Source organism: Carassius auratus, linkage group LG44F (genome assembly GCF_003368295.1).
Source record: "Carassius auratus strain Wakin linkage group LG44F, ASM336829v1, whole genome shotgun sequence".
NCBI lineage: Eukaryota > Metazoa > Chordata > Actinopteri > Cypriniformes > Cyprinidae > Carassius > Carassius auratus.
Genome location: NC_039298.1, coordinates 4,945,220 through 4,958,560, shown reverse-complemented (window position 1 = coordinate 4,958,560; position 13,341 = coordinate 4,945,220). Strand labels below are relative to the sequence as shown.

Here is a 13,341-nt window from a genome sequence, read left to right as displayed (position 1 = left end):
TCTTTTTTTTACAGTTATTATATTGACACGATTTTAGGTTAAAATTAACATTTTTATATAAAGCTTTTAATACCAAGAACCTCAAGGTAAATAAAGAGATGGAGCAGATGTGGAAAAGACACTGAAACATTTAGCTAATTTTTAGCTTCTCAACATTTATTATTAATTCATTTTTTCAGAAAAATTAGCTTGAGATAAAATAGTGGGTAGATACCCTGTTCAAGTGTATAAATTCTTTGTACTGTACCTTTTCACCAGTTTTTCACAATTTGTATTATTTATGTGATTTCCTAGTTGTGTGACATTTTAAAGTATTTAAAAAAATATTTGAAGTTCTAATCAAATAATTGTGTATTAAAAATATAAATAATCTTATTTATTCTATTAGACTGTAATAAAAAGTATAATAATAATATATGATAACATAACATTATAAAATAAATAAATAAAATAAATAATAACAATGAATGAATGAACAATATGTATTAAAAATGTTTAAAATGTTGTTGCAGTTTTTTTTTTTTTTTTGAGTAATTAAAGTAGAAAATTTTGAAATATTTTGGTAAAGGCCAAAAAAAGTATATCATTAGGTGCACAGACATTCCCATGGCTCTAATACTTGTGTGGACTTGTGATGAGGAGCCTCACCTTGCCGTCAAGTCGACTCCTGTCATCCTCTGAGGCTTCAGGAGACAGAACGCAGTAGAATTTCGGCTGTACTGTGGAATCTAAATGAGAGTGATGATAGACATGTAACAATCAAAACAGTTCTTGCACTAGATTAGCAAAGCTTACGACTGTTGTACTGCAGTATGTTTGATATCGACCATCAAGGGCATAATGGAGAGAAATATAAGAGTTCTGACTTACTCCTACCTGCCGAGCAGTGCTTGGCCCAGTTCTCCTCCACCTCTTTGAAGCCATAATAAAGTGGGACAGCACCTCTCTTTCCTCCATCCTGTCCTGAACTGGCCCCAGATGACACAGGTGTCAGAAGATTATACTGAACCTGAGTGAGCAGATAAAAAACTGTTACAAACAAGCTATAACGCAGTGACGTGTTTCCAGTGAAAGTCCAGCTACATTCGTACCTGCTCAAACAAGTACACGGGAGCTTTTGAGTACTGGTGCAGCAGGTAGTCGAACACAAGCAAGATGCGGGCCAGGTTGAGGGGTACAGCTTGAAGCTGAGAATCCACATGCGCTGCGATTTCAGCGATGGCCTGCATGCAGAGCGTGAGGATGTTGCGGCGGCCCTTTTCAGACAAGTTGTGAAAGATGAGCAGAAACAGCTGAAGGTGTTCAACGTTGAGGTCCTCATCAGCAGGGACTGCTCCCTGTAGTGTGTGCTGTTTTAGAGTCCCCACAAACCTTCAAAAAAAAACATATACAGGTTGAGAATGTTACATGACGTTATAGGAACTTCATGCAAATACATAGGGAGCACATGGGTCAGAATTGGGTGTATAATACAACTCTACATTTGAAAAAAAGAGCTGTAATTCTGTAAGATTTGGTGACATCTTACCTTTCCCAGACCTTCATGCACTCGGGTACATCAGGCTCCCCCTGCTGACTGGCTTTATGCTGCCAGATAAGCAGTAACCTGGAGAGCACTGAGAGGGACTGAGGGTGGATGTACATGGGCCAGGAGCCCTCTGAGAACGGGGCAACACCCAACTGCTGCAGGAGAGTGTTCTGAGGAAAGGTTATAGAAAACTAAGTATCAGATACCTGACACCTATCAAAAATGTGTTACATTAATACTGAGATGAAGTGTAGGTATCTTTGTAAGCATATTTCTAAATTGACCTGTAGGGACGGAGAGGGCAGGTCTGATGTTACCAGAGAGTGATTAAAGTGATAGAGGGCAGAGGCAAATTCTTCATCTGAGGACCCTGGATAAAAAAACAAAAGGTATATGTTAGGAAAAGCTTAAATGGAAGCCTAAATGTACGATTAGACGGAGGGATTTAAAAAACCTTTGACATCTTTGTCGACATCCTTGATGATGCCTGCGAGGGTGGCCATGTGCTGCTCGGTGAGAGACACGCTCAGGTAGTTGCGAATGAAATTGTTTCTGGAATTCAGCATGGAGGTGGTGATGAAGTTCAGTATGCTTGAGGCCAGACTCAAAAACTGGAACAAGAAACGTGTCTTTAAGTCAACATGAAACCGTTGTCGAAAAACTTCTCTCATCATTTAATGTGATGTCAATTAGTAAATAAATTAATTAAACAATACATAAAAATAATGATACATTACTGGAAATATATTATAATAAATATACTATATATTTCATAAAGTCAACAGGAAATGGCAATCCTTTTCACTCATCATGTAATGAATAATAAAAATAAATAAAAAAATACAACATTAAAATTATTATAAAAATATAATTATATAAAATATATACCAATTTAAAACTTAATGATTTTATTTATTTATTTTATTGGACTTATATTAACAACCACACAGAATTAAAAACTTGTTATTTTATATAATTTTGAATAATTTTCCAGTACTATTTATGTATTTAAAAGAAAATTTGGATTAATTAAATAGTAAAATACAGAAAATAGTAAATTTTATCACAAAAATGAATTAATTCATTCAACATTAAACAAGCCTCAGCGGTTTTCTCATTTGCCTACACTGATTTTGAGCAGCTAAATCATGAACAAGTCTTAAAGCTGCAGTAGGTAACTTTTGTAAAAACTTATTTTTTACATATTTGTTAAAACTGTCATTATGTCCTGACAGTAGAATATGATACAGATAATCTGTGAAAAAAATCAAGCTCCTCTGGCTCCTCCCAGTGGTCCTATTGCCATTTGCAGAAATTCATCCGCTCCCGGCAAGAAACAACCAATCAGAGCTGCAGTCCGTAGCTTTTTAATGTGTTCAAAATTTACAAAATGTATATAATAATTGAGTACACCATGAATCCATTTTCCAAACCGTGTTTTTAGCTTGTCCTGAATCACTAGGGTACACCTATAATAAATGTTTATATTCGGACTATTTTAGATTGCTTCGGGGGTACCGCGGGGGAGTAACCCAGTACCTTTGTGATTCTTCATAGACATAAACAGAGAGAAGTAGCTCCGGCTGCGATGTTCTTCCGCAAGACGCAAGCAGTTCTGTTTATTAACCGCTAGAGCGTCAAAAGTTACCAACTGCAGCTTTAACTTTGCTTTGTCAAGGATGGTTATCAGTTACAAATGAGTTTGTACAGGACATAAACCAACATTTCAGCTCCTGCAGCAATATTACTTCAAATCAGCACTGCACTATACATCATGGCCTTACCAACTCCGGGTCCTTGCGACTAGCCAGGATGTTGCCATTCTCTGCCGCGTTCAGCTTGCTGGGGCTCTTGAGTCTCGGAGATGTTTCCAGAGGTGGGGGTGGAGGGGGAGGTGGAGGTGCCACCTTCTCTTTACTGGGAGAAATAGTCTCTTCAAACCACAGCCCCAGAATGGGCTCACTATCATCATCTGAAAACACGCCAAGAGCCATATTCAGCACCGCATTCAATCAAGTAATTGTACTGTATGCAAACAAAGTTACATTAGCCATGGAAATCTACTTCAGATCTTGTTACTGTTAAAGGCACAATAAATAGAAGCATAATGAGACACTAAGAATCTGACCTAAGACAGAGATCTGCTGACCTGAGAAACAAGCTGCTCTTGTCCTCTCCTGTCTTCTCTCTGCTGAAATAATGAACACTGTCACTAGCTGTGACGGCTGCCAGATCGGCATAGTAAGCAGAGCATGCTTAGCGTGCCACAGAGTTCAGGAGAAGGAAGTAAACTGACCTTACTCTGAGCTCTGGGGAGGCCTGACTACGGTCTTTCTACTACAAGTGTGCAGTGCTCAGAAACTGCCTAAGAATGTCCCTGAGATTCCTCAGCCCTGACACTAGCTCAGTAAACCACAAGCAAACCCTGACCTCAGCTTCATAGAAAATAACTCATGCTAAAAACATTAAATAAAACTGCTGGGGAATCTTACAAAAGGCGTCAAGATACACACGTAATGTTTCAATCCAAAGGGGGGGAAAATATACAAAATATATTTTGCAGAAAGAAAATGAATATAATTCACATAAAGCACATTTAAATCCACCCTTCCCAACTGTTAGCAGCTTATTGTAAAATAAGCATTACCATAATTCATATTTTAATTGTAAACTACATTTAGAAAGTGCATTTCTAAATGTAGTAAAAAAAAAAAAAAAAAAAGCAGTCTACTGTAATTAAAAAATAAAATAAAATCATTTATTAATTTCTAATTCACAGTAAAGTCCATGTATATAGTTTAGCTCTTCAGGGGTAAAAAGTAAAAAAATAATAAAGGAAAAATAGTGTGCAAAACAAAACAAAAAAGAAAGTCCAAAAATGCTTCTTTTTCTGCGAAATATATATTTTGTCTGTTTGATGTTGAAATATTACTTGGTTGGACATTTTTTGTTAGATTCAACCAGGCTAAACATCAATCTAATGGTGAAATTTACTGGTAAAAGCAACTACTCTGTATACAGGTGCATCTCAAAAAACCATGGAAAAGGTCTTTATTTTCTGTAATTTAATTTAAAAAAAGCAAACTTTCCTATATTCTAGATTCATTGCACACAAACTGAAATATTTAAAGAGGTTTTTTGTTTGAATTCTGATGTTTACGACTTGCAGCTTAGGAAAATTAATAATTAATTTTGTCAAATAATGTTGAATATTGGATTCTGAGCTTGATTAATTGAGTATAAATACTAGGTACCTCTTGGGCTAGTTTAGAACATACAACCACAATTATGGGAAAGACTACTGAATTGACAGTTTTCCAGAAGACAATCAACACCTTCCACAAGGAGGGTAAGCCACAGAAGGTCATTGCTGAAAGGGCTGGCTGTTCACAGAGTGCTGTATCAAAATATATTCATAGAAAGTTGACTGGAAGGAAAAACTGTGGTAGGGAACGGTGCACAAGCAACAGGGATGACCACATTCTTGGGAAGATTGCCAGGAAAAGCAGATTCAAGAATTTGGGAGAGCTTCACAAGGAGTGGACGAAGCCGGAGTCAGTACATCAAGAGTCACCACACTCAGACATCTTCAGGAAAAGGGATACAGCGGTCATTATCCTAGAACCAAGATACTCCTGAACCGTGGAAAATACACGGGTAATGTATCCCGGCAATTGTTCCCTGGTCGCTAGATTTTGCACTTTCACACTGCCAGTGATTACCCCGGAATATGTGCGTGCGTTTACACACAACCCATTAAGGTCCAGTAAAGACATGTGATAAAGATGTGACGTGTAATGTACAAGTTAAAAAGGCTAACTCGTTTTACACGTTAACTTTCACTTAATCTGGTGAACGATCTCAACATCAGAGCTGAAAATGAGGAACTAATTGATCTCTGCTTCGTTGATCTGCCTTCAAAACATCTGGCATAAGAGTCAAGCGATAGCTTGCGTCATCACTAGGACACCCTTTACGGCATTAGTTCCGGCTTTTGATCCCACAGCGCTCATTACGGGACTGAACCCGGCAGTGTTACTAGGTCCCCGACCCGGGATCAATCCCGGAATCAATCCTGGGACCTGTTTGCTTTCACACAGAAGGTGACCCGGTGACCCAGATCTTGAACATTTCTGTTTAGAATTTTCCTAATCTGTAAGTCATAACCATCAGAATTAAAAAGAGAAACTCGTGAAATATTTCAGTTTGTGTGCAATCAATCTGTAATAAAAGTTTGCTTTTTTTTAATTAAACTAACAAAAAAAAAAAAAACTTCACATTTTTTGAGATACACCTGTATATGAACTAAATCGGTTTCAATCTCTGATCTCACTGTGGGCTTTATTTACAAGGTTGAATATTGAGAAACCTGCAGAGTTCGCTACCTTGACTGCTGTCCTCTTCTGTGCTGCTGAAGTCATCTTCGTAGTAAGTGTTGGAGTCAGTGGAGGCACTGGCATCACTGCTGACCGAACCTTTCCTCTGCCGCTGCAGCACGCACGCCTGAATCAGGCAGAGCCAGACACATCAGATTCAGCAAGCACAACAGACTTCCTCATAGCAAGAATGATCGAGTCTTGTGGTCACATACCTTTTTATAGGAAGTGGAGAGCAGCGTGAAGAGCAGGTTGGTGAGAGGGACAGAGTCAATGAGTCTCTGCACTCTCTGTATGGACGTGCTCTGGGCCATGATGTTCAGTTCTGCTGGAGGCCCATCACTGGCCCAACCCTGGAAGACAGAAAACTGTTTCACTTGTATTTACAAATTAAAAATGCTCTGGTAGTTTAAAAGAGGCAGTTGTGTTCGGTCTTACTCTGTGAAGAGCCTCCACTTGTAAGTCCTGGAACAGTGATGTGAGCAGTTTGATTGAATGATTGGCCAGAATGACTGACAGAACCCCAAAACCTTGATGCCTGACGAGGGAAAAACGTCACACTTACTGACACACAAAACAATTGCCAATAATACATTCAATACATTATTTATTATGTTTAATTTATTTCTGTATAAGAAATTTTATATTGTTTAGGGGGGCATAAAAAAATATACATATATAAAATGATATTATCCTGATATCATAAAGAAAAATCCCTCAAAAGAATAAAACCTTGAAAGTAGTTTGACTAAATCTTTGACAAAAAATAAAATAAATAATAATAATGTTAAATTATATTTTTTTTACATAATGATTACAAATGTGTTCATTCACATGTACTGAAGGTGTAATGAAAATAGGTTGTTACTTTGTATTTGATCGTCACACCACATGGCACTGAGACGTTAAAGTCACTCAATTTAATTTTTTTGAATAGTCCATTCTAAGAACTTGGCACATGCATTGGCACTTATATTTTATGCATCCACATTCATTATGTCATCATTTGAAGCACAGACTTCAGAGGCACTTACCCTTTCCCTGGGCCAAGTTTAGGAGATCCTGCTCCATCCTTGGTTCGGGTGGTGATGTCTCGGACCCGTAGTGCTGCCAGGGGATCTTTCTCCTTCCCTTTATCAGCCAGGGCCGTGGGGCTAAGGTTTAGTATCAAATACAGGCTGTTCAACAGGCACCAGGCACCCAAGAGCTGAAAGTTCTGATAATGCTGTTGAAACACAAAGAACAGTCTTAGACGTGGGCTGTTCTCATTAATGTGACTTTCTCATTACTGCAAATAGTTCACCATACCTCTCCTCCAGCCCTGCGAGAGCTACTGATAGCCTGTCCAATCATCTCATAGATTTCCAGCTGTTGAAAAAAGGGAAAGCACAAGATGAGGAGTGTACAAAAGACAACAAAACTATAAAAGTCAGCTGCCACCTTGACTATTGACACCTACGCATTTCTGCACGATGGTAGCAGCATCATTTTCATAGTCTTCCTCCTTGGAGCCAGTGGACCCCGCACGAAGCTGCAAGCCGCTGCCCACCTGCAGTATGGCCATGCAAGTTGCCACACTCACACCTGAGAAATAAAAAAAAAACAGTCCTGAAGTTCTCTGTGCACATCTCAACTCGCCAAAAAGAGATTTTTACATCAACCCACCTGCATAGAGGCAGCTTAGTGCTAACACAGTCACATCAAGTAGTCTCGCAGGGGTCAAAGGCTCCAGTACAGGCAAGGAAAGTGTGTCCAAGGCCATGGTCACATCAATCACCAGGGAGTGAAAACTGAAACCCAGGAAGGGAAAGTCAGCATACTTACTCTCAACAGATTTAATGAACAGCATTGAGCTTAGGGTGTCTTTTATTTACCCATTTCGGACAGCAGTGGCGTCAGCTACAGTGGCCGGCATGATAAAGAAAGAGTTGGCAGATACCGCATCCTGGAAGCGGTTGATATACCGTAAGAAGTAGGGAAGGTTGAGGCACACGCGCAGCAACTTCTCTGAGCCCCCTGTAAAGCAAGAGTTTAAATATAAAGGCTTATATTGTGTAACAAAATAAATACAACTTCATTTCAACAGGTCTTATTTGTTTATCAAAGTTTCATTTCTAATTCCTGATCTACTGAACAATTTGAATAGCTTAGTGCACCTTCTGTCATGTTTGATGACCATAATGTTCACAAATGAAACATCACAACTTGGAATGTAACATTTAAGAACCACTGATATAGTGCAACTCACCTAATTCTTGTAAACTGGACACATTTTGAGAGATGAAGGCATTCTTCATTTTGGCCTGCGTTGCCTGATCGGTTGTTGTCTGCTCATCACACTCACTCTCACCCTGTAAAACACATGACTTTATGGTTTTGTCCAAAAACATCTTTGTTTGTTCATAACAAAACCACAGTAAACCCCCGGAGTGGTCACATCATTGTGAACTCAATCATATGATTCATCTCATTGACTCACCTGCATGTGAGCAGATGGAGAGGCCAGCACGGTAATGTCAGGGTTAAAGACTGAGGTCAGCTGATTGAAAAAGTTCATTTGGACTTCTTTTTGTCTGAGTTCAGGGTTAACAGGGGAGGGAAGCTCCTTCTGGTCCTCCACTGGAAAACAAGAGCACCAAAGACGATTGTGGAATATCAGGAGACAGAATCTCGTCTCGGAGTGAACTACTTTGGACGTTCTCAAATCCTCTCTGACAAAGGAAAGAGGCAGCCTGGCACTCACATGAGAATTTTTTTTTTTTTTAATTTACTCAGATAAGACCATGCTTGTTCAAACTGTTACATGAAGGATGCTATATTTGATTTCATGCTTAATTTGAAGGGCTGTCCTTTCATGATACATTGTTTAATCAGTCAAATGGATTGCATATAATCATAATATTCCTTAGGACAATTCCATTTGATGGAAATTGCATACAGGTCAGGGGGCCTGACTTAATACATTCATTTTTAAATCATGTTCCCTTTTTTAATAATTAATAGTACTAAATTAGCAAGCTAAAAGAATGCCTTACTAATGTGCAATATTAAATAATTCAATTACTAAACAGAACAGTTCCCTCCTGACTTGATCTAAACTGAGTAAAACTCACAAGAGAGCCTATAATTAGCCATAATAATCAAATGAGCAGCAAAACAGGCACACAAGAAAATGATGCTTCTTTAATTCTCGTGTACAGCTGATAAGCTGTAAAGAGGACAAATATTTAGATACAAAGATTTAGTCACATATATAAACGCAGAAACGCAGCAGAGTAGGGCTGAAATGATTTCTTGAGTAACTCGATTACAAAAAATGATAGAGGCAAATTCCTCTGCCTCGAAGCCTCTTTTAATTTATTTTAAATCTCACGTCAGGTTCTTTCGCAATTATTTTTTTAATGTGACAACGCGTTTACGTCACCCTCAAAGCGGAAGGAGACACAAGTGCAGCGTCCGAAATCGCATACTGCAAGGAGTCAGCAGTGTTTTGATTTGAGGGAAAACGTAAAAAGGACGTCGTGGTGTGTGTCCATTGCAAGATAGAGCTGGCATACCAAAACTAGGACCCTATGATTTCCGCGATGCAGAAAACGAGGAGGGAATCGCGGAATCCAGTCATAAAAACGGAATTTACAGTTTAACTTTGCTTCCTTTGCTCCTGGTAACAAACGTTGGTTTTCACAAGACTCACGGGCGCATGCACAACACTGACCTCTTACATCATTCCCCCGGAACTGCTTCCGTTTTACTACAGTGAGCGCAAGCTAGATTAAAGTGATTATTATGTTTTGTATATGACATTTATTTATTTATATATATTTTTTAATGCATCGATTCGCTACAGAAGGACTTTGTTCACCCCCTGGAGCTGTACGAGTACCATTTTTTTTTTTAAAGGATGAGCGTTCTATTAAACTTTAAGAACCGATGCAGTGCAACACCCGCTGAGTTGCATCCAACAGCTTGATTTTTTTTAAATAACTCTGACTAGATTCATATGAAAGAAGAAAGTCATATTCACCTAAGATGACATTAGGGTGAGTCATTTATGGGCTAATTTTCATTTTTGGGTGAACTAACCCTTTAAAAAGGCCTTAGGCATCTGTCCACATGGAATCTGGCCCTGTAAAATTGCACTAAAACTCTGGACATTTACACTCTACTGGAACCTCTGAAACATCATACAGGTCACCATGTCCTTCAAAATCAGCACAGCCAGACCCGTAAGAATTGGACATTATGACCCTTTAATTACAAGGTAAAAGAGAAAGCAAACAAGAAAATCTTACAAGCGAAACATCTTCACCACCAAAAGCTGTTTATTTCAGAACAGCGGTGTTGAGTTTACAAGACCGACATTCAACAACCAAATGCACAAAAACACTGCTGTTGCATATCCCCTTCCTGTAACACTGGCTCTAATATCTAAATCATAGAGATCACTTCTATTTGAACAGGTCATTAAGCCAAACCACAGTTTATCTCGTAACACAGGGCTGTGACGATTTGAAAGTACTCTTACCATCAGAAAGGGTCTTGATAGTTTGTGGTAGTTTGGCCGACTTCATCATTGCAGTAAAGGTGATGATCTCTGTCCGATCCAATCGACTGCAGCCAGTACAAAGGCCTTTTATTAAGAGGATCAGGTGCTTCTGAGGAGTGGAAAGAGAAGGGGAGTTAGCCTATGAGGATATGTTATGCTTAATCAAAACAAAATATACTGATCAAAAAGTGCATATCTGACCTGAGAGACTGCACATGCTTCATCAGGATTCTCCAGACGGAGCAATGAGAATTCAATCAATACTTTACATGCTGCAGCTACTGACAGCAACTGATTTCTGGGGACTAAAATGGGACAGAAAATTGTTATGAGATAAATGGGAACATTTTTAATAGCCTGTTAAATCTGTGCATGACTTAATTCAGCTAGAAATGAAAGAAAATTACAGTTTTAGAATAAAACACTGAAATGTAACATACTTTGTCCACAAACTGTGGTGATGTAATGTGCAGATAGTGCCACAAAAGAGGAGTAGAATGGCTCATACTGTTTGTCATGGTGAAGAACCTCAGATTCACTATAGAAAAAAGAAGAACAGTGAAACAGTTTAAATAAATGTAATTTTCAGTTTGCATCATTTAGGGTTGGCACCCATCCCTTAATATGGAATCGTCCTGTATTTGAGAATTAAAATAGCGCATCCCATTTTCTTCAATACAGCATCTCATGAAAATCATCCCACCGGCATTCTGTGCAGACTCGTCCTATTCTGTTCCTGATTGGTTAATGCTCGCTGCCATCAATGGATTGATTGGTTTGTTTGAGGTTCACGGCCAATCAGAGTCAGAGGAGGGCGGGTCTCTTGGCAGAGAGAGTCAATTTGAAAGAATGGCGGAGGCTGCTCCAGATACCATGAATTTAGAAATGTTTGTAGATCGGTTATTTATTATGTGGTTTCACTGTTTGGATGGTGTTACTGTCTGCAAACGATGACAAATTCTTTACCAAAATCTGTGATCATGCCACCTTATACAGTTACAAAAGTTCATTAGCAAATAAAGCTGCAGTAGGTAACTTTTGACGCTCTAGGTTAATAAACATAACTGCTTGCGTCTTGCGGAAGAACATTGTAGCCAGAACTACTTCTCTCTGTTTATGTCTATGAAGAATCACAAAGGTACTGGGTTACTCTGCCGCGGTATCCCCGAAGCAATCTAAAATAGTCCGAATATAAACACTTATTATAGGTGCACCCTAGTGATTCAGGACAAGCTAAAAACACGGTTTGGAAAATGGATTCATGGTGTACTCGCTTATTATTTTCATTTTTCTACATTTTGAACACAAACAAAGTTACGTTTTTTTACCGGGAGCGCATGACTTTCTGCAAATGGCAATAGGACCACTGGGAGGAGCCAGAGGAACTTGATTTTTTTCACAGATTATCTGTCTCATATTCTACTGTCAGGACATAATGACAGGTTTAACAAATATGTAAAAAATATATTTTTACAAAAGTTTCCTACTGCAGCTTTAATATTTTTATGAAAGCATGTTTTAAGTTGTGATTTACCACCACTGGCATGTCATCTGACCTGTGGTCATTGTGGCCCCGAGGGGTGTCCCCCACCCCAGGCGACCCTTATTTTTCTGTATTGAAGGTGGCAACCCTAATCTCATTTAATGTGATGCTTCAAAGTGAAACCATGTATTTAATGAGATAAAATTTAATACGGGACTTGATTATCCATCAGGAATTGAATGGTGAAAGACAGTGTGCACTGAAATGCAAGGGTGCTAAACCAATACCTAAACAGCTATTTGGCTACTGGTTTATAATATTATCCAGTAGTTTGCATGAACTGATCATTGTGACGTCAATGGAAAAGCTAAATCATTACAGATAAAGCAAGTTATGACATTCTAATAAAAGATTAAGACAATGTTCTGATGGAATAACCAAATGAATCATTGGATGTAAACATTAATAAAGTAATTACAGTTATCTTCTGTCGACATTTCAGAGGCTAAAATTACTCCCAAAATGCTGTTCCATCCAGCAATCTACATGATTCTTCCAGAGATGTAAACATATGAATCTCTCCTATAGTAAGCATGTAACAACTGGTTAGCAATAAAAGGGGAAAAACAAATTGCAAAGCTCAATGAGGAAATTTCTTACTAAAATAAGCTCACAGGAGTAGGAATGCATGACCTTATCTGACAGACCGAACACTTATGGGGAACTTTGATATTATTGCTTCCAGATTTGAGTGCAACAACATACAAACATCACAAAAGCTGTTAAAGGTGTTCACTGATTCCTAAAATCTCTCTTAGTAATCATCCAGTTAGTACCAGTGTTATTCTAATGCTATTCATTCACTACTATAGTATTTATTAATATTTTGAATGAGTTTCAAGAAAGAACTTTTAGGAAAAATACACCTTTCTGCTTAATTGTATCCATTCAGAGAATAATAAACCTTTTTGAACGAACATACCGATTATACACACTGATCAAATCAAATGAATCTGAGCCCAGTGACAGACATGGAAAAGTAACAACCAATGAAAATATTTTAAATTCAATCATGAATTAACTGCTAACTTTAACTGGTTTAATCTAGCAACTCAATTTATTATCAATCGTGTTACCTTAACTTTTGCCTGATTAAGTTGCACTTAGCTCATGCACATCGACAAGACGACAGTTGAAAGTTTTTATATCATAGAATAAATTCAGTGTGTTTACTGATTATTGTAAAGCTCGTAACTAAACAGTTGATCGACACCGCGGTAAATGACACACACCGTAATGTGTTTGTTTGGGAAGGCCAAGCACTGTTTCCGTAAAAACGAAACTTTGATGACACTACACATATGATATTTACACACAGACAAACAAGCTTTTAATATGGGCAACTAAC

The 13,341-nt window shown here is 38.2% G+C and overlaps 1 protein-coding gene across 13 annotated transcripts in view; it reads right to left on the bottom strand.

The window, feature by feature from the left end:
* Positions 1-13,341, bottom strand: part of LOC113068367 (E3 ubiquitin-protein ligase UBR4) — a 47,239-nt gene that overhangs the window by 32,917 nt on the left and 981 nt on the right. For 7 of the 13 annotated variants that reach the window (XM_026241092.1, XM_026241096.1, XM_026241097.1 and 4 more), the window contains exons 2-22: positions 10,891-10,988; positions 10,652-10,755; positions 10,430-10,559; positions 8,384-8,523; positions 8,153-8,255; positions 7,779-7,920; positions 7,570-7,694; positions 7,364-7,488; positions 7,213-7,272; positions 6,939-7,129; positions 6,343-6,442; positions 6,120-6,257; positions 5,914-6,031; positions 3,678-3,719; positions 3,313-3,500; positions 1,983-2,139; positions 1,813-1,898; positions 1,529-1,698; positions 1,092-1,371; positions 871-1,009; positions 649-728 (exon numbers count right to left, since the gene is read on the bottom strand). In XM_026241092.1, the coding sequence (XP_026096877.1) occupies positions 649-728; positions 871-1,009; positions 1,092-1,371; positions 1,529-1,698; positions 1,813-1,898; positions 1,983-2,139; positions 3,313-3,500; positions 3,678-3,719; positions 5,914-6,031; positions 6,120-6,257; positions 6,343-6,442; positions 6,939-7,129; positions 7,213-7,272; positions 7,364-7,488; positions 7,570-7,694; positions 7,779-7,920; positions 8,153-8,255; positions 8,384-8,523; positions 10,430-10,559; positions 10,652-10,755; positions 10,891-10,988 (2,716 nt within the window). The remainder of the gene's footprint in view (positions 1-648; positions 729-870; positions 1,010-1,091; positions 1,372-1,528; positions 1,699-1,812; positions 1,899-1,982; positions 2,140-3,312; positions 3,501-3,677; positions 3,720-5,913; positions 6,032-6,119; positions 6,258-6,342; positions 6,443-6,938; positions 7,130-7,212; positions 7,273-7,363; positions 7,489-7,569; positions 7,695-7,778; positions 7,921-8,152; positions 8,256-8,383; positions 8,524-10,429; positions 10,560-10,651; positions 10,756-10,890; positions 10,989-13,341) is intronic. The other 6 variants (XM_026241095.1, XM_026241098.1, XM_026241103.1 and 3 more) reach the window with 4 other exon arrangements.